Here is a 22,258-nt window from a genome sequence, read left to right as displayed (position 1 = left end):
AAGGCACACATAAGAAGTTGCATTTATTCATATTACTGGCTTTTACGCACTAGCTACTTAATTAGTCAATACAAATGGACTTTGAACACTATATTTGCCATCACTCCAAGTAATGGATCCAAACTGATCTCCATTCAACGACGTCGAACTTGAACTCAAGCTGAAGCTAACTTGGTAGCTTAGTGTTTTACTACTTTCCGTGAATTCAAGTTTTTCTGGAATTAGCTTAACATTTACCCCACTGGGAGCATCCACAACAGAGGAGTAGGTTGTTTCATCGTCTTCACCAACATTTGTCACTGTTCTACTCACATTCACTGCTCCTCCACCTTTGAGGTTGGAGACTACTATGGAAGGGTAATTGATGTTGGAAATTTGATAAGGGCTCAAATCCTTTGGGCAATTGAAGCTTTCAGGGACAGTTTTGGAGATGATTTTAATGGTGGTCACGTTAAGCCCAATGTAACACAAGAAGTTCAAGTAGTCAATGGTGGTGGTTTCGTAAACTAGCCCTGGTTGCAACGGTTCAGATGTCGTAATTTCCCCTGCTCCATAATCATAAGGTGTGGCTACTGACCCTGAATCCGTTGTCAATAAAGCCTTCATATTGTTGTTCTGAATTGCTGCATTTAGAAAGATGATTAAGGAGTGGATTACATTAGAAAGTAATCGTTAACCGATTAATTAACCTACCTGAAGTCATTATGGCTGACTTAATAGCAGAGGGAGTCCAAGTGGGGTTACGAGATTTAACGTTGGCTGCGAGGCCTGAAACATGAGGGCATGCCATGGAAGTCCCTGAAAGGACTTTGTATGCTGAGGGCTTTTGTCCTTGTGGGACATCATCGTCTGCGCCGTTGCCAAGCCATGCCGCAAGAATGTTAACTCCCGGTGCTGCAACATCAGGCTACAACGCAGAAACAGCCTTCAGAGAACCATATATAAACGTATTATTGGCGGCTTAATTAAAAACAATTACCTTGAGGATATTACTTGAAAGTGTTGCAGGGCCTCTTGCAGAGAAGTATCCCACCACGGGTGCAGGCTTATACTTAATGACTGAAACTGTTGGCAGAATTGTTGCCATTGATTTGCTTCATACACATGATAAAATTAATAAATTCATGGTCATAGTAAAATTATAAAGATGGATGGGAGATTGATTTAATTTACCTAGTGGAATTGAGATACTGAAAGATTGGGGCGCCATCTTTTGGGCTTACGGTGGTTGCTGGAAAGTTCCCAAGAAATTGTGTCACAGATCCACCTTGGTCAGTGACATGAACCATGCCTACTCCTCCTGCTTGTGACACTTGGAAAGCCTTTTCGGTAGTTGAATAAGTATCGTTTTGCCCATCGCAAAACACGATCTTCCCTTTCACCTTTGTTCCATCTAACGCATTTGGGTGGCATTGCCTGCATGCGTTTCACAAATTAAAGTAATACAAGGGAGTTTATTTAATTCACTGCTTGGTAGAATTTGCATGCATGCGTACCTTGCGTCAGAAACCGTGGCACTGCTTGTCTTGGCAGACTCGCCATTTATGAATGAATAATCCGGTGTCTTTGAAAGCGGAGAGAAATTTATAGCATTGCCCTGAAATTTAGTAACTTCCATTCATCACCAGTTCACCACATATATCAGTAGACACTAGTCCTTAGTTAAACCTCTATAGTAACCTACTGTTTCATCGTGAATTCACTAATTCCAAGGGGAATACTCATATATATATATATATATGAAGATACCGTTAGATGATTTAGTAAAACATATTCAATCAAACATGTCAAACTATTAGTCTTCATGCGGGTATACCATTATTAAAAATACTAATAAAACTACCTAAAAAGAAATATAAAGAATTTGATTTAATTTGGAGAGTTAACAATAGCAATGGTTATTAGTTGTTATTATTACAAAGCAGTATCCAGAAAGAAAAGAAAAAAGGTAATGGAGATTAAAGATTGAAATTAAAAGTGAAGAAGGAAGAGAATATAGAGAAAGAAAAAAGTCGCCACATCAATTGGTACCTGGACCACTTTGTTGTCACCCAACACAAGGTTAGACTCAAACTCCCGATCGATAGTGGTGGCTGCAACCGTTAAAATCCATGGCGCGTCGTTCACGACAGTTTTCGACGACGGTCCATCATTTCCGGCGGCGCAAACCACCACGATCCCGCGCTCCACCGCGTGGAACGATCCGATGGCAATGGGATCGGATGTGAGGTCTGGTCGGAGCACTGACGGCGATCCAAGTGAGAGAGACAGCACGTCGACGCCGTCGTTGATTGCATCGTCAAAGCCGGCGAGGATGGCGGAGCCCCGGCACCCGAAGTTGGTGCACACTCTGTACATTGCCAATCGGGATTGTGGGGAGCCACCGACGGCAGTCCCCTCCGCCAGACCGTAGAAGGATACATTTGCGACGTTGACACCCGCCGCCGTGGACGAGACGTGAGTCCCATGGCCATTGGAATCTCTTGCTGTGTTATCCCCGTCATTACCCCCATTAGGGTCTGCATAATACCTCGCTCCAATTATCTTCCTGCCCAAAATGAAAACCACGCCTTTATTATTATTATTATTCACAACATGAAAATGTCTAAAAAGAATTAAAAAATAAAATATTTGGAATAACAAATAATAAGTGTTTAAAAATGTTTGAAAATAAATAAAAATTAATATAAATCAATTAAAATTTATTTTACTTTCCATTCATTAATTACCGTTCAAATAAGTTATTAATAGACTAAACCACCAAAAGTAATCATAAAAGATTGATTCGGTGACAAAAATAATCATAAAAGATCATAACTCCTCATATGTCCACAAATGATTAGATTTGTCTGACAAAAATAACCACGTATACAAGCTATACTCTCATAGCTTTGATTTCACCTTTAATCTTCTTCTCAACCTTGATGGCCATGTTAACATTTCTCTCCCTATGGTCTATTGGAACAATCGTCTATTGGCTATTTTTGACAAACAGATTTTTTAATATTTTGCTAATTTTAAAAGAAAAAATTATTTTAATTGTAATAAAAAATTATATATCTAATGATGCATTTTGATTTGTCAAATTACAAATATAAATTATAAATTATATATAAAATGAAAAGAATAGACAGAAATAGAAAAGGGAGACAGGATAAGAGAATCCAAAAAGAAAATTTATTAATTTTGAAAGGAAATATTTTTCTCAATTTTAATAAAAAAAATATCATACAACACATTTTGGTTAAGTTAGTAATATATATATATATATATATATATATATATAGCTATATTTTAATTTTAATATTTTAATTTTAATTTAATTTAAATGCAATTAGAGAATGTCATGTTATACATTTAATTATCAAATTGTAATTAATCTTTAATAATGATATATAGAAGAGATAAAAGTGGTGAAAGAATGAAAGAGATAGAAAAAGAGAGATGAAGGAAAAAAAAAACTCTTTAATTTTGGAAAAATAAATTTAATTTTATTTGCAAGAAAATAATATGTAGGATATTTTGGTTATAAAATTAATAATATATAATAGATATATAATATAATTATAAATATTAAATTAGATAAGATAACTTTAAGATGGACTAAATTATTGTATTAGTTTATAATTTTATCAAATTTATAATTAAATTACTATAATTTAAAATTTTTTAATTAAATTAAGTCATTATCGTGCCAAAAAATTTAGAATTAATAGAATATTTTTTTTATTAAAATTGAAGATACTAATATTTATGGATTAAATTCTTAAATCAAACGTCTTCTCATTTTTAAAATATTTTATTAACTCAAATGTTTTTGGTACAGAAATAACTTAATTATAAAATTAAAAATAATATAAACACTGAATTTAAAATATTATTTCAAATTATAGAAATTTAATGAAAATATAAGAATTCACATAATAAGTTAACCTTTAAATTATGATATCCCTAGTATATGATACGTAGTGTTAGCTCATATTTTCATATTAATAAATACCTCATTATATATTTAAAGGAGATAAATAGAAAGAGACCTTACAAATTAAATAACATTTTCCTTTTTATTTTTTTTATCTCGAATAATTACTTAGGTGTTCCAAAAACAAATGAGGACTTTTATTCTATTTCATTTATGTTATGATATATTAGATCATTTTTATTGTTTGAAATTAAATTTCCAAAATTTTAAAAATTCATACTTTTTGAAATTTGAACTAATAACTTCCTCTTTGCTAAGAATAGAATAGAAATTCTAATTGCTTGAAACAAAAACGAAACATAACACCTAAATGATTCTCTTAATAAAAAGGGACCACTCGACTCCTCCATGCATATCATAATAAAAGTAATGATTATGCGATTAATAGAAAGCCTCAAATATTAATAAATTTAATTTATGTTAACCAATATTTTTAGTTAATCTAATATTTTTATTTAGAGAAAATTCTATTTTTTTTTTGAGAATGACACTCTCATTTTTTTTTATTTGTAAAATATATATATATATATATATATATATATATATTTATAATTTTTAAAAAATTTCTCTTTAATCTATTTTAATTTTACTCATTTTTTAAGAAAAATAAATTATCTTTTACAAAAATATATTTTACCAAAAAAATTATTTTTTGATTAAATTTTGTTTACCAAAATACTTTTTAACAAATTAATTTTTTATTGATTAAATTATATTTTTATCAAAATATTTTTTTAAAAAAATTTTAATGATTAAATTATTTTTTTAAGATACCCTTCAATAATTTTTTAATTATTAAATTGTGATTTTACCAAAATTTTTGTTAACAATTATTTTTGTACTTTACTATTAATTTTTTGATATTAATGTTTATTATTTTAACATTAAATTAAAAAACTCTTACCACTATTAATATGTATAACAATTGATATTAATAAATAATTTATTTCATAAAATTATTAACAACTTTATCAAGATTTAAAAATAAGTCGAAATAGATAAATCCCAAATTTAAAAATTAACATATCATTCCTTTACATATTTACAAAGCAAATTTTTTAATAATAAAAAAAATTATTGAAAAGTATCTTAAAAAAATAATTTAATTATTAAAATTTTTTTAAAAAAATATTTTAAAAAAATACAATTTAATTAGTAGAAAAATAATTTGTTAAAGGACATTTGATAAATAAAATTTAATCAAAAAGTAAAATTTTTGTTAAAGGGTATTTTTGTAAAAATAATTTATTTTTCTTGAAAAATGAGTAAAGTTAATGTTTTTTTTTTATCAAAGATAGGAGACTCGAACCCGCAACCTCTTAATTGAGTATGGGGAGACTATGCCATTTGAGTTATTACTCATTGGCAAGTAAAGTTAATGTTAATTAACACAAAAAATTTAAAAATGAATTAAAGATAAAATTTTTTAAAAATTACAAAAGAGGAGAGTATACATTTTATAAATAAAAGAGAAGAGAATATTATTTTAACATCTCTCAAAAAAAATGTTCTCTTTTATTTAATTCAAAAGTTCAGTATTATATTTTTAATATTTTTAATATTATTAAATTTAACTGTTATTAAAAAATAATAAATTATATCATTCCTCATGTAACTAATATTGATATCTGATCAGAAAGGCAACTAATTAACTTAGCAAGGTGCGGCATAGCAGTGGTGGTACGTAGTTTTTCATTGTTCTCTTAATTTGGTGGGATCTCAATTATCAATTTTATTATAACTATACCTGTTGCAGTTGGATGAATTGAAATCTGTCGATTTCATGCAGGTACCCTTCCAACGGGATGGAACAGGATCCATGCCCGTGTCCACGAAACTTTCCGCCTCTGGCCATATACCTGATAAGTTTCAAATATTGAGTTATTTAATTTGTTAATTAATTAATGTTGAAAGTTAAATGATGAAACATATTAGGTGCGTCCAGATATTCAATTAATTCATGAAAGGCATACATATAAAATAAAATAGTAGATTATCGTGAACTTGAACTAATAGTTATGTATAGGATATATAATTAATAACCTGTGTCTAAGATGCCAATGATGGTGTCTGATGACTGAGAATTTGCGGCGGTTGGGAGAGAATCGATTTTGACTTGAGTTTGATACTTGAGGAACTCCCATGAACGTGTTGTGTGAAGCTTCAGAATGGGATCAGGGAACACAGATACCACTCCTGGTTTCTGAGCTATTGACTCCGCTTCTTCCTTTGATAGATGAGCCGCAAAACCCGAGAATCCATGCTTGTAGTTCTGTACTAGAGCCTTCTCATTCCTTTCACATACATCAACTTTATATTATTACAATCATCCCAATTTAATTAATAAATAGACATATTACATTACAAAAAATCTTAAGTGACCAACATATTTTTTCTTTTCTTTATATTTGAATCAACTTAGTCACCAAGAGTCTTAGCTCCCTGCTATTTTCGTTCCTGTTAATATAATTACCTTTTTAAGACCAAGTTGAGAACACGAGCATGATCATTACGAAGGGATGCATTTGTTGAATCCGCGGCTCCCATATATACTATATAAACTTCATTATTATTATTGTTATTGTCGTTATCTGCTGACTCTGCCAGGCACAAGAGAACACAGCAGCAGAATAGTAGCGGCAAGGAAGGTAAATAGTTGTTATTCTCTTTCATGTATGTTTTTGCTGTTAATGTGAACTAATATTATTGAAGATTAGGCATGGGTATCATGCGGATATATATAGGAGCAATCCGTCTATTCTACTATTAGTTCCTGATTAATTACTATTATCATCTGATTTGAAAACGATATTATTAAAAAATAACAGTGTACAATGTGTGATGCTGGGTGGAGTAACTGCATGTTGATGCGCATGCGTATTCCCTTTATGCTCCTCGCATATACGCGTCCAAGCATTCAATCCACGCAAAGTGCGCCATAGCCATATACTTGTATATATGTATTGCTTGGCTTTGACTAGTGATGACTAATATTTTAACCCAAAGTGGAGGTAGCAACTACTAATGAGTAACATAACATGTAATGATGCCATGCAGTTTATCATAAAAATGTGTGGGTTAAATGGTGTATTAGCTTGAGTTGTTAGTGGCGGCAAGTATAAAACTTTGTTGGCTTCATCTGCAAGCCTTGACATTAACATTACCGTACGTATGTGTAGCTTGGTAGCTAATTTATAATGACAGAGTCCTTTTAAAATAGAAACCAAACTAGCAACGTAACAATAACTTCACGCGATTCAGCTGAGCAAGATTCTCCTTATCCTTGGCAGCAATCGATGGCACTTTCAATTAGTTGTTATTTGTTAATACTTCATTGTTTCTGGCTGACTGTACATGTTATATCGAAACGAAAAAATAAAAAGATTTTTATTGAGTGAAGCCATTATACTCTTACCAGAAGCAAAAACTTAATGTCATTATTATATATATGTAATGAAAGGACATTTTACCTTTATTTTAGGCCTAATTAAGCTAAACTGGTGGGTCCTTTAATCTATTAAATACAGCATAAATGTATTAGTGGGTTTGGCAAATGGATAATCAACATGGAAATTAATCATTTAGCTGATGAATGGTACGCTTAATAAGTTCACCGTTTGTGGAGAAATGGATATCTTTAAGGCAAGTAATATTTTTCAATATTGGGAAAAATATATACAGTGTTGAGTAGGTATCGAATTGGTTTCTCAAACTTCAAGTTAAGTGATGGAATCTAATTTATTTGATGCGTATTCCCACACTGTTCGGTGCATCTCTGACTCTATATTATCTGCGAGACTCTATCATGTTGAGAATAATTCTAGTGCGCCACTGATATGCATTTTGTCTGTGCACGGCCTCATAATCCTGATAGTGCTCGCAATTAATTAATTAAGTCTTATTAATATATATAACGAAAATGTTATTTGTATATTAAAATTAACTACTAAAATTAGCTATTAATATATTTGTGTATAAATACATGTGATTTAATTTATTTTTCATATGTATTTATATTCTAACGTGTATTTTATACTTCGGTGACTGATTTTGGTATATACATAATATATCATAAAAACAAGATGATAGGTATATATCAAAATCAACTACTAAAATTAGTATAAAATATTTATTGAAATATAAAATATACACTAAATACGGGATAAATGACTTTCATAAACCAAAGCTAACCCAATTTTACGTGTGTCCCCAAAGCCAAAAAAATGTTACGTGGGTGTCTCGTTGCATGTTTTTATGTAAATCGAGTTCATTGAATTCTAATTAGACTTGATCGTACTAAATCGAATCAACTTGATTCGAATTAGTTGATTTGGAGTTTACACATAAATCGAATTCAATAAATACGAATTAGGCTAAGTAGCATTAAATCGAATCAATAAATTTCGGTTTAGTTGGCTACTACTAAATCGAATCAAGCAATTTCGATTTAGTCCCCTTAGTAAATCGAATGAACTAAAGTCGATTTACAGTCAGTAGTGGCTAATGGTAAATCGAGTCCAATAGGCTCGGTTTACTATGAAATCTGCTATATGTATAAATCAAAAGGAGTTAATTTGATTTAGTATATTCCTAATATATATAAATACGAGATAAACGTGAATTTTTCACAATAGTGGGACTCACAATGGTTAGTGATGAGAGTTTTTTTAGTTCTGGTGCACTATAGAGAATCGATTAAAAAGAAAATGCGATCGAAAATTAAATTTACTGATAAGGACCCATTGAGTGTTTTTTATAAAACTTCGACGAGTTTCACCAAGTTTCAGAATACTATACTCCAAAAATTGGGGCTGCACGGCGTGAAACAGATGGAGAAGTTATTCTACAGAATTTCGATTTGCATGTTGCGTGATGATGTGAAGTACGATTCATTCGTCATAGGCAGTAACAAAGATTTGTAAGTTCTGTTCCATTGTCGTCGTCAATTTTTCGAGGTGAGGAGCCTTGAGCTGTTGGCGAAGTTTGTGGATGTGGTGTGTAGTTTAGGAGGTTCAAACTAGAATCCTCAATCCTCAGCAATACCAGTCTGTTCTAGTTCAATGCCTTTTGGTGCCTCATCAGCTGTGCCGGTGATTACACATGAGGCAGTTTTAGTTGCATCTCTGTCCTTTGCAGCTGATCTAAACCATAGTTGTGACGGAGGAATAGGTGATTTTCGATTCTTGGGTGAGCTTGCGATTGCGACGGCCAGTGCTCTTGTTATGGTCACAGTTTTCAGAGAGGGTGGAGTACCGGATAGTGTCGAAGATGTACTGAATGATGATGATGATGATGATGTTTCATGATGATATGGAGTTTACCACGATAGCTGATGATAGTGATGATAACATAGCAAGGACTTCTCCAATTGTGGATAGTGGAGCATCTATTTTAGGAATTCAGCAGTACCCCCATACTTTTCATATTAGCGATGAAACATATTGAAACCATAAATACTCACATTCTTGAAGTGAAGTAAATCTATCCTAAGCCTCCAATGCGTAATTCGAGACCCCTTGTCGCTCAACGTTGAGTGATAACCTGACCATTTGAAAACCGAAACATTTTATCAATGAACGAAATAAACTGATAACATTAAAAACATGTTGCATAACCCAAAAGCAAGTACCTCGACGCCAACGACCAATGAAAGACATAAAATCCATCAGGCCGGAAACCAGGGAACCTTCAGAAGATCCACGACCGCAGGAGCTGCAATGGACTAGCTAACTTGACAACATTCATGTTGGCCACACGACACATGCACTGGTATAACCATGACAGAGTAGCAGAACCCCAACTATATCGACTCATGTCCTCTAGCTTACCTACGTAGGGTAGCCAACGAATGTGAAGACGTGTACCAGACTTATCACTGAATAGCTGCGTCGATAAGAGCATCATGATATACGCCTGGGCATACCTCCTAACCGTCTCATCGTCTGTAGCCTACGGAAGCTCACTAAATGTCTCTTGCGTCTAAGTGTACTTCACTGTGAACTTGTCGATACAGTTCGCGAGAGGTAAAACACCCAACAGCTCCTCGAACCATACCCACGCTGGGCGGCCACCTTCGATATGTCGCTCAAAGTCCGTGAGGCATCCGCTGACATATTGACCGTCAATCGGGAACCTTAAACGCTAGATCTGGTAGTGTGATCGTGCACTCCTTGAACGGCATGTGAAAAGTATACATCTTCGGACATCATCTCTCTACGAATGCACTCACTAATGGCTCATCCAATCTAAATCAAGTCTCGTTCAGCCTTACAAACAAGATGGTATAAATCTGCCATATTTACTTTTTATAATTACTGTATAAATAGTCAACCATAAAAACGAATACAATTAAATGATTATATAAAGTATTTTATATTACTAATATATTAAAATAAAATTTATTTTTGTTATTATATTCTTAATATGTATTCTAAATATATATTTTAACTAAATCTATTAATTAGTAATATTTGTAACAAAAAAATTATTACAAAAAATCGAAATTTTGAAACAAAAGAAATTTGTAATAAAAAAAGGGCTGTTGCAGTGTCTCATTAAAAAAAGTTTTTGTAATAAAAAATGAAACTGTTACAATTCAAAGTAATATTTTGTAACAAATTTTTTTGATACAAAATCAAAATTCGTTACAAAAATGATAACAAATTTGTATCTTCAAAATATTTTTGGTGACAATATATTTTTTCCTATCACAAAATTTTGTTACAAAATATAACTTGATTTTGTAACATTTTGTTTTCTTTAGTTTCAAAAGCACAATATTTTGTAATAATTTTTTTAATACAAATTAAATACATAATTTACCAAATTATTTTTTAATTAATTAATATATTAACTATTTTACTGAACAAGTTAACATTTATATAATATGTAAAAAATATATAATTCAAACATGTTTCATTTAACTAAAATTTATTTTAAAACAAAATAACATTAATGTCTACATTGATTAGTTCTACAAGTTATATTTCTTACATAAATTCAACCAAAAGTTAAAAGTCTAACATAGATTAGTGTCTCTATGAATCAAAATATTCTTTTAGGTAGTATGTTATCACCATTTTAGCACCCCTGTAAATGAGAAAAACCGAAACAAAAAATTAGAAACAACATATAACACCAATTACAATTTTTTCTATTAACTTTTATTCAAAATTTTTAGAAAATTTTGACAAAACCTCCCCTAAAACTTGGATATTTCCACCGTCTACAGTTCCATCAATAACAACCAATTCATTACTTATTTCTTAGCCAATACACAATCAAATTTATCAAACCAAATAATAGGACATTTGTTATTTATCAATCATGACACAAGTAAAATATAATAAATAAATTCATATACAATTAAACTATACTAATAATATATTAATCATCTAAGTATATGTATTAAAACCATAAGCAACTTTTGAAACAGGTTAAGATTCTATGTGAATGTAATTCAACCCATAACTCATAGAACTGTATAGAAAAACTCACCAAAAATAAACAGAAATAGAAAGTGAATATCTCAATCACATTACAATTTAACAATGAGGAGTATTTATTAAAGCTGGGTCAAAAGTCAAAACCAACTATCTTGTACGTAAATCAAATAGATATAGACTTATAAAAAAATAACAATCACAATAACTCATACTCTGAAATCAGTGATAGAGTGAAATACAACTATACAGTGCCTCATATAGTAAGGATATTGCTGAACTCATTGCTTCAACCTTTGGAGGTTCTAAAGCCTGATAAAAAAAGATATTTAAAAGAACTATCCCGATAACCTATTTGGAGAGCAATTTTTAAGTAAAAAAAATATAGTTGTTTACTTTGGACAAAATGGCTCAATATGACCAAGAGACAGTAACTTAATCTGCAAACGCCGTTCAACGAATGGCATCTGAAGCATCTCTAGAACCTTGATAAGAATAATATAACAGGAGCAGGTATTAGTGGAGAAGAATGGAACGGAAATACAAAATATAATGCTAAAGTACCATTTTGAACATTTTCATTACATACCTGATAAGGACGCATGAGTCTTTTAAACCTGTGACGAGTGTACAGGCAAAAACAAGTTCCAAGTTTTACACATCCAACTCTGTCCCGACACTGCCTTATATTTACTTGAGATATCCAATCTTCAACCATACTAGACAATTTCTATAGCAACCACAAAACAATAATAGTAAAACAGATTTAAACAAATTCCGATCCGATTGCATATAAGCACATTACCTGTGCAAATGCAATATTAATGACATGTGAACCAGTTCAGCAATATATACCACGAGAATTCAACAATAAAAAACAAAGGTATTTTCAGCCACTGATAAAAATTATTATTATTATTATTATTATTATTATTATTATTATTATTATTATTATCAAACAAATAATAATTTTTTCTTACATTTAAATCGGTACTAATTAATTTTTCTATTTTTTGACTAAAAATATTATTATCCTAACATCCTTATTTTTCTTACGTTTAAATCGGTACTAATTAATTTTCTATTTTTTACTAAAAATATTTTTCTCCTACCATCCTTCTTAAAATTAATAATGATATGCCCGGAAAAAAATGTTTTCACCAATGTTTTAAGTGGCATTTGATTTGCTGGGATAATATAATTACTAATTAGAGTTAACTACTAAAAACGGAGTTAAATCTTAAAATGGTTTTTGAGATTGACGCCGTGTACTAAAATCGTCCCTGAAATTACAATTACACTAATTACGTTCCTGAGATTGACAAAAATGCACCATGTTAGTCCTTGACCCATTTTCTATTAACGGCGTGATGATATGACTTGATGACGTGGCGTGTTAGTAACACGTGTCACTCCATGATTTGACCACGTGTAATGGTATAATGATGTGTTACGTTGACCAGTGACACGTGGCATGCTGACGTGGATAGTTGTGACACGTGTCACAATGCTATTTAGCCACATGTCTGTTTGTGCCACGTGTCACAACAGTATTCGTCCATGTGTCATCCATTATGTCATCATTGTAGATGCTTCAAATTAGTCCCTCACTTTGCGTTAAGTGACTCATTTTAGTCCTTGAAATTGAATGTCGTGTGGTGCACGAATTCCCACACTTCGTACAGCTGAACCAGCAAGTGCACTGGGTCGTCCAAGTAATACCTGAGTGAGTCAGGGTCGATCCTACGATGATTGTGATTTGAAGCAAGTTATGGTTATCTTGTAGATCTTAGTCAGGCGAATAGAGAAGTTGGTTGATTGTTTAAAACGCATAAAAGTAAAATAAATAAAACGTTACTCAGTAATTATGAATTCGAATAATGATATAGAGATGGTTAAGGTTTGGAGATGCTTTGTTCTTCTGGATTACTCTGGTCTTACTGTCTACTTCAACTGTGAATGATTTCTTCTATGGCAGGCTGTATGTGATCAACGCCTTTCTTACAAGGTCGCTAATGCTCCTCCAGATCTGAACCCCAAGGTTAGTGCGGATCCATTCTGATTGAGGGTGAAGCTCCTGTAGTTCATTCTCCTTAGTGATCCTATTCAAAATGCCACAGACAAGGTTGAATCTTCTGGATCAGAGAATGCTGTGCCTTTGGGTCTAGCCTCTACCACAAAGACTCTAATCTCCCCATACCTCGGTTGAACTGGTATCTCGAGAAGTCCCCAATGAAGTTATGGACTAGCTGTCTAGGAGATGTATAATCAAACTAGTGATTCGTCATTGTCTGATGAAAGACTCACTCTGAACCACTATAGAATGAGATAACCTTGTGCCGGTTCAACGCATTCATAATGATGAAGAACGGATATACATCTTAGAATAGAGAATCAAACACGTATTGAGATAGAATAGTAGTACTTTATTAATCGATAAAACTCAATAGAGCTCCTCCCCTTAACCTAGGAAGTTTAGAAACTCATACTGATAGAAAATACAATCATAAACATGTAAAGTGTCAAAAGGTCCTCTAAGATGTAAAAGTTCTCAAATAAATACTAGACTGATGACTAAAGATTACATAAGAAGGGTAAAACAGTCTTTTAGTGCTAAAATCCACTTTTGGGGCCCACTTGGTGAGTGTTTGGAATGAGCCTGATTGAGATCCACGTGCTAGGAGGCCTCTAGGGTATTGAACGCTGGCTAGGGGGTCCTTCTTGGGCGTTGGACGCTGGTCTCTTCTCATTTGGGCGCTGGACGCCAGAATAGGGCAGGAGGATGGCGTTGAACGCTAGTTTTGGGCCTTCAATTCTAAAGCAAAGTTTGGACTATTATATATTGCTGGAAAGTTCTAGATGTTAGCTTTCCATAGTCATTAAGAACGCTCTATTTGGACTTCTGTATCTCCAGCAAAGCTCTTTCGAGTGCAAGGAGATTAGATTTGGATAGCATCTGCAGTGCTTTCTCTGTCTCTAAATCAGACTTTTGCTCCAGCTCCTCAGTTTCAGCCATAAAATACCTGAAATTGCATAAAAATACACAAACTCAAAGTAGAATCCAAAAATGAAGAGAAAGTAGTTAGGAAGTTTTGAAAAAGAAGAGAGGAAAGAGAATAGGATAAAACAAGTAACTAACTAACCAACAAGATTTGAAAATAAAATAAAAGATTTGATTTTAAAAATTTGAAATTAAAAAGAGAAAGTCAAAGGAAGATCTTGAAATTTAAAATTTGAAAGAAAAAGTCAAACAAGGAAAGATAAGATTAGAAAGATTTTGAAAAGATTTTGGATTTAAATTTTGAAATTTGGATTTTAAAAATTTTGAATTTTAAAATTTAAAATTAGAAATCTTGAAGTTTGAAAATTGAACTTGAATTATGATAAGATAAGAATTTGAAATTTGAATTTAAACAAGATAAGATAACAAAAATTTGATTTCAAAGAAAGATAAAAAGATAAGATAAAGATCTAAAAAGATAACAAGATAAACACTAAAAGATAACTATCAAGACACTAAACTTAAATTTTGAAATTAAATCAAAATAAGATAACAAGAAATTTTAAATTTTGAATTTTTGAAATTTGAATTTAAAGCAAAATAAGATAAGATTTTTTTTTTAAATTCAAAGAAAGATAAAAAAAAAAGATAAGATAAAAATTTGAAAATATTAATAAGATTGATGCCAGGGCATCTTGGCTAGTTTTACTGGCCATTTTTTCTATGTTTTAGGTTAGTTTCATGCATTTTCTTGGGAAATAAGCAAGTAATTGGTTGAATATGCATCCATACCTTGATTCAAGTAAACATTGTGAATTCTAAACAATTTCATGAGAATAATGCAAGAGTTGAATGATATAATGCATGATGCATCATCTCATGATTAAGAGCAGGACTTTGATGCACTTTGTTTGTTTGTTTTCAGGTAACAAGAAGAAGTGAAGAGTCACGTTAGTGCCATTAACGTGGAGAAGGGGAAACCTTGCAATGTCAGTGGTATAGTTAACACCACTAACGTCTTCGAAGGTCATTCAAGCCCACGTTAGTGCCACTAACGTGGGCACTAACGTGGGCACTAACGTGGAAGAAAGACGAAGCCCCAACGTTAGTGGGATAGTTAACACCACTAACGTTAGGAGTGCCACCATAAGCCCACGTTAGTGCCACTAACGTGGGCACTAACGTGGAAGAAAGGGGGCTTTGCAACGTTAGTAGCATAGTTAACACCACTAACATTGGGGATGACTAAGAAGCCCACGTTAGTGGCCACATTAGTGCCACTAACGTGGGCACTAATGTGGAAGAGGAGGAAGTTTGCAATGTTAGTGGTGTAGTTAACACCACTAACGTCTTCGAGCCAAGGTATGCCCACATTAATGGCCATGTTAACTCCACTAACGTGGGCCATTAACGTGGAGGAAGAGATGAATTTGACGTTAATGGTGTAGTTAACACCATTAACGTATTCAAGGTTAGGAAAGGCTACGTTAGTGGCCACGTTGGTGCCACTAACGGTGGGGTTAACGTGACTTCAAAAGGGCTTTAGAATGTTAGTGACCAAGTTAGTGTCACTAACGTCTTCGAACCAGGATTTACACTTGACGTTAACCACACTAACGGCCTAACTAACGTGAAAGTACCTGACTCAAACTCTTCCTGCAAGCTGAGCTAAACACACTAAAATTGTAACTGCTTCAACTATGCTTAAAGGCCCACATCCAGAGACTTGCAGAGCTAACTGAAGATCAGAAGAGTAGTATATATAAGGGTAGTTTTGAACTAGAAAAAAGGGAGAGAACTTGGTAGATCCAGGATTGTAAACACTTTGTATTTTTACTTTCTCAGTAATTCAATTTACTTTTCAATGCACTCTCCATTTTCAATTTCCATTCCCAGAGCTATGAACAACTAAACCCATTTTCATTGGGTTAGGGAGCTCTGTTGTAATTCAATGGATCAATAATAGTTTTCATTCTTCTTCTTCTCCCTTTTCTCTTGATTTACTTGAATGCTTTCGATCTTCATCCAATTGAGCAATTGTCTCGAAAGAGAAATTGCTCATACATGGATTTCCTTTGAACCTTGGAAGAGGAATGAGGAAATCATGCTGGAAATACTTTCTCATGTTGGTCTGGATTGGGGGTTGGATGGATACGGTGACATATAATCCTACCAATGCTTTAATCTAGAAAAACATGTGGTATAATTAGTGATTATACTTCATCTCTTCCCATGAGCAATTAGATCAAGGAATTGGGCAATTGTTCAAGCTTAGATAGATTGGATTGCCAAGGAATTGGGATTTAATCACCTAAGATTGCCAAGAGATCAATGAATGCATTGATTGAGGAAGAGATGAGAATGAATTTGATCCGGAGAATGCAACATCTCCTAAGCCCAATGAGCTCCCCTATTTCTGATCTTACTCATTCTCTTTAATTCTGTTATTTACATTTATGCTCATCATCCCTATTCCCATTTAAATTCCTGCAAGTTTACTTTCATGCAATTTATATTTTGCAATTTACTTTCCATCATTTACATTTCTTGTTATTTACTTTCCCGCCATTTTGCTTTCTGCATTTCTCAACACAAATTTGTTTAGTTCAACTGAAAAACTCCTCTAATTAAAATTGCTCAACCAATCAATCCCTGTGGGATTCGACTTCACTCTATTGTGAGTTTTCACTTGACGACAATTCGGTATACTTGCCGAGAAAAATTTGTTGAGAGACAGATTTCCGTGCATCAAGTTTATGGCGCCGTTGCCGGAGTTTGATTTTGCATTGGCAATGATTAAATTGGAGGATAACTAGATTGAACATTTTCTTTTCTTTGTTGATTTGTTCATTTCAGCTTAGTTACTTTCAGTTTCAACACTTTGATTTGTTTTTCCATTGCTTATTTACATTTCAGGAAATTAACCCACTAACTATTTGATCAATTGCACCACTCATCTTAACCACAATTCTTAACAAGAGTGATTCCGTCACTTTTCTCTTTCTAGTGTGTTTTGTTGATTGTATGACAGGTAGAAGAAGAGAAGTTTCAACCTCTTTTGAATCTGAATCTGAGAGGACATTCCCTAGATTAAGGAGGAAAGCAAGAAGAAAAAGGGTTATTGGTGCAGAGGAAGAAGAGGAGGAGCTGGATATAAATATGGAGGATAATATGGAGAACCATCATGAGGAAGAGGTGCATAATCATGTTAGAGAGGGTGCAGCCAATCATGTTGGACAAGAGAGAAGAGTTTTAGGCTCTTACATCAACCCAAACCCAAGAAACTGTGGAAGTAGCATCCTTAAACCAACCATTCATGCTAATAACTTTGAGTTAAAACCTGAACTCATCACCCTTGTTCAAAATAACTGCTCATTTGGAGGAACTACCCAGGAAGACCCCAACCAACATCTAACTACATTTATGAGAATATGTGATACAGTGAAGTCCAATGGTGTCCATTCTGAGACCTATAAACTGCTTTTATTTCCCTTTTTTCTCAGGGATAAAGTAGCAAAGTGGCTAGAATCCTTTCCTAAGAAAAGCTTGACAACTTAGGAAGAGGTGGTAAACAAATTCCTGGCAAGATTCTACCCTCCCCAAAGAGTTAACAGGTTGAGGGCTGAGGTACAAACGTTCAGACAACAAGATGGTGAAACTCTCTATGAAGCATGGGAGAGATACAAGGAGTTGACAAGAAAATGCCCCCCGGACATGTTCAATGAATGGGTACAGTTGCACATTTTCTATGAAGATCACTCTTCAGGAGGCTCTCTTAATAAGAAGAAGACAATTGATAAGGCCATAGACATCATAGAAACTGTGGCCAACAATGAATACTTCTATGCCTCTGATAGAAACTCAAATAGAGGGGTGATGGAGCTGCATCACATGGATGCATTGCTAGCTCAAAACAAGTTGAACACCAAGCAATTGGCTGACCTCACCAAGCAGATAGAGAAGAACCAAGTTGCAGCAGTCCATACTCAACCACAAGCTCAAGAAGGGGTGAATGCAGAGGAAGAAGGTGATTGGGAGCAAGCCAATTATATTGGAAACTCATCAAGAAAACCCTATGATCCACACTCCAAAACCTACAATCCTGGTTGGAAGAACCACCCAAACTTTGGGTGGGGAAACCAGCAAAACCAAACTCAAGATCATAGGCCCTAAAACTCCAACCATTACCACAATTCCACCTATCAACAAACTAACCAAAGACCATACCAAACCCCACACAACAACTCTTTCCAGCCTCCATATCAAGCCCAAAATAGCCATTCTCAGCCTCTCAATTCCAACCTACCACCACCATCTGAGGATAGACTATCCCGGATTGAGGCCATGCTTGGAGAACTTTGCAAGGATTCTAAAGACATGCAAGCTTTCAAGGAAGAGGTGAGATCCAATATGCAAAACCAGGATGCTGCCATCAAGAAACTTGAAGTACAGATTGGATACCTATCCAAGCAAGTTTCCAACCACAATCCATGTAATACCACCAGGGCCAACCCAAAGGAGGAATGCAAGGCCATCACAGTCAGAAGTGGGAAGGAACTGAAGGAAACCTCAAGGGAAATGCAAGAGAAGAAAGTGGATGAAAGCTCAAAAGATAAAGAGGAAGCACAAGTACCTACTCCTAACCCACCTCAAGAAAAAGAAGTCTTGAGGCCATATGTTCCAAAAGCTCCTTATCCTCAACGATTAAAGAAGAATGAAAAGGACAATCAATTCTCTAGATTCTTGGAGGTTTTTAAGAGACTGCAGATCAATATTTCCTTTGCTGAAGTACTAGAGCAAATGCCACTCTATGCTAAGTTTTTGAAGAAATTAATGACCAAGAAGAGAAGCTGGAGAAATGATGAAACTGTGGTGTTAACCGAAGAATGTAGTGCCATCATTCAACACAAGTTACCTCAGAAATTGAAGGACCTTGGGAGCTTCCAAATCCCTTGTATCATAGGAGAAATCATAGTGGAAAAAGCCTTATGTGATTTGGGAGTGATGGAGGAAAAATCGTCGGTAAAGAATTTCACAAAAGTAGTCGTGTTGCAAGTATAGATCTAAACTGACAATTAAACCTCAATCAGATTTAATTTGTTTGTCACTTAAGCAAATCCAATAAAAATAAACCGAAGTATTAAACCTTGGGTCGTCTCTCAAGGAATTGCAGCGAGGTGTATCTATTATTGGTTATGGAAAAGTATCTTTTTTTTGGGTTTTTAAATGTTGAACAAGGAATTTAAATGACAAGGAAATAAAATAATAATTAAGAAAAGTCTTAACAAGGATTGATAATTAGAAGTCCTATCCCCATTATCATAGTCAATTGTGATGGTAACTGTAAATTGCACTCACTTAGTTGACCTCTAACTATTGAAGGTAAGTCAAGTGAGAAAAGCATGGATCATTAGGAACCATGATCAAAGTGTGAACCCGAATCCAAAGAATTGGCTTACAATGGTTCGGGAGAATTACTTAGATTTCAGTCCGGAAAATGTAAGGTTGGTGTTCAACTTGCCAATGATGCAAGAAAACGGACGCCCCTACACTAGAAGGGTCAACTTTAATCAAAGGTTAGACCAAGTCCTCATGGACATATGTGTGGAAGGAGCTCAATGGAAAGTTGACTCAAGAGGCAAGCCGGTTCAATTGAGAAGATTGGACCTTAAGCCTGTAGCTAGAGGATGGTTGGAGTTTATTCAACGCTCAATCATTCCTACTAGCAACCGGTCTGAAGTTACTATAGACCGGGCCATCATGATCCATAGTATCATGATTGGGGAGGAAGTGGAAGTTCATGAGATTATACCTCAAGAACTCTATAAGGTGGCTGACAAGTCTTCCACTTTGGCAAGGTTAGCCTTTCCTCACCTCATTTGTCACCTCTGCAATTCGGCTGGAATTGACATAGAGGGAGACATCCTCATTGAAGAGGATAAGCCCATCACTAAGAAAAGGATGGAGCAAACAAGAGATCATGGACCTCAACAAGAGCATGAGAAAATTTCTCACCGTGAAATCCCTGAGATACCTCAGGGGATGCACTTTTCCCCACAAAACTATTGGGAGCAAATCAACACCTCCCTAGGAGAATTAAGTTCCAACATGGGACAACTAAGGGTGGAGCACCAAGATCACTCCATCATCCTCCATGAGATTAGAGAAGATCAAAGAGCTATGAGGAAGGAGTAACAAAGACAAGGAAGAGACATAGAGGAGCTCAAGAGCACCATTGGTTCTCCAAGAAGAGGAAGACGCCACCCTCACTAAGGTGGACCCGTTCCTTAATCTCCTTGTTCTTATTTCTCTGTTTTTCGTTTACTATGCTTTATGTTTATTTATGTTTGTGTCTTATTACATGATCACTAGTGTCTAAGTGTCTATGTCTTAAAGCTATGAATGTCCTATGAATCCATCACCTCTCTTAAATGAAAAATGCTTTAATTACAAAAGAACAAGAAGTACATGGTTTCGAATTCATCCTTGAAATTTGTTTAATTACTTTGATGTGGTGACAATACTTTCTGTTCTCAGAATGAATGCTTGAATAGTGCATATGTCTTTTGAAATTGTTGTTTATGAATGTTAAATATGTTGGCTCTTGAAAGAATGATGAAAAGGAGAAATATTATTTGATAATCTGAAAAATCATAAAAATAATTCTTGAAGCAAGAAAAAGCAGTGAATACAAAAGCTTGCGAAAAAAAAAAAGAAAAATGGCGGAAAAAAAAAAGAGAAAAAGAAAAAGCAAGCAGAAAAAGCCAAAAGCTCTTTAAATCAAAAGGCAAGAGCAAAAAGCCAATAACCCTTAAAACCAAAAGACAAGGGTAAAAAGGATCCAAGGCTTTGAGCATCAATGGATAGAAGGGCCTAAAGGAATAAAATCCTAGCCTAAGCGGCTAACCAAGCTATCCCTAACCATGTGCTTGTGGCGTGAAGGTGTCAAGTGAAAACTTGAGACTGAGCGAGTGTTTGTCAGGCATGTTCGTCTTAATGTGATGAACAGAGCTAATTGGTTAGATCATCCTATTCACCACGATGAAGTACAAATATACATCTTAGAATTAATCAAACACGGATCGAAGAGAACCAGTAGTACTTTTATTAATTCATAGGACTCAGCAGGGCTCTTCCCATCAACCTAGGAGGTTTAGAAACTCATACTGAAGTAAAAATATAATGTAAAACGAAAATAGGGCTGAATAGGTTCCAACACTCTTTAATTACATAAATTAAATCCCTTAAATACTAAACAAATAACTAGTAAGGGTAAAACAGTCTATTTAGTGCTAAAATCCATTTTTGGAGCCCACTTGATGAGTGTTTGGGCTGAGCTTTGATGATATCCACATGCTATGAGGCTCCTTGGGCGTGGAACGCCAGCTAGGGGGTCCTCTCTGGGCGTTTGTACATTGGTCTCTGCTCTTTGGGCGCTGGACGCCTGGAAGGGGGCAGGTAGCTGGCGTTGGATGCCAGTTTTGGGTCTTCTAATCCGAAGCAAAGTATGGACTATTATATATTGCTAGAAAGATATAGAAGTCAGCTTTCCATAGACATTGAGAGCGCTCCATTTATTCTTTTGCAGCTCCAGAAAAGCTTTTCCAAATGCAGGCAGGTCAAATCCGGACAGCATCTGCAGTGCTTTCTCTGTCTCTAAATCAGACTTCTGCTCCAGCTCCTCAATTTTAGCCAGAAAATACCTGAAATTGTCCAAAAACACAAAAACTCATAGTAGAATCTGAAAATGTGAATTTAACACAAAAACCTATAAAAACTTAATAAAAACTAAATAAAACTACTAAAAACTATATAAAAGTGATGCCAAAAAGC

General features: G+C 34.1%; 1 protein-coding gene and 1 non-coding gene across 2 annotated transcripts; both read right to left on the bottom strand.

The window, feature by feature from the left end:
• Positions 1–10: 10 nt before the first annotated feature.
• LOC112762549 (CO(2)-response secreted protease) lies at positions 11–7,398 on the bottom strand. Its single transcript, XM_025808423.3, has 9 exons — positions 6,456–7,398; positions 6,026–6,276; positions 5,730–5,841; positions 2,032–2,548; positions 1,497–1,597; positions 1,174–1,416; positions 980–1,094; positions 694–907; positions 11–623 (listed from the first exon to the last, which is right to left on the bottom strand). Exons 1-9 carry the CDS (start codon positions 6,653–6,655, stop codon positions 58–60), a joined length of 2,319 nt encoding a protein of 772 aa, XP_025664208.1. The 5' UTR covers positions 6,656–7,398; the 3' UTR covers positions 11–57.
• A 10,639-nt stretch (positions 7,399–18,037) lies between these two features.
• LOC112768214 (small nucleolar RNA R71) lies at positions 18,038–18,141 on the bottom strand. The gene has a single exon (XR_003185652.1). It is a non-coding gene; the product is annotated as a small nucleolar RNA R71 (small nucleolar RNA).
• Positions 18,142–22,258: the final 4,117 nt, after the last annotated feature.

Source organism: Arachis hypogaea, chromosome 17 (genome assembly GCF_003086295.3).
Source record: "Arachis hypogaea cultivar Tifrunner chromosome 17, arahy.Tifrunner.gnm2.J5K5, whole genome shotgun sequence".
NCBI classification, from domain to species: domain Eukaryota; kingdom Viridiplantae; phylum Streptophyta; class Magnoliopsida; order Fabales; family Fabaceae; genus Arachis; species Arachis hypogaea.
This window is presented reverse-complemented; position numbering and strand designations above follow the sequence as displayed.

What these genes read in the sequence shown, in the direction of transcription:
- LOC112762549 (XM_025808423.3), bottom strand. Translation starts at nt 6,655, where the DNA reads ATGAAAGAGAATAACAACTATTTACCTTCCTTGCCGCTACTATTCTGC. An exon ending in CTCAACTTGGTCTTAAAAAG is followed by an intron (nt 6,277 to 6,455) that starts GTAATTATATTA and finishes TGTATGTGAAAG; the next exon opens with GAATGAGAAGGCTCTAGTAC. An exon ending in GTGACAACAAAGTGGTCCAG is followed by an intron (nt 1,598 to 2,031) that starts GTACCAATTGAT and finishes ACTAAATTTCAG; the next exon opens with GGCAATGCTATAAATTTCTC.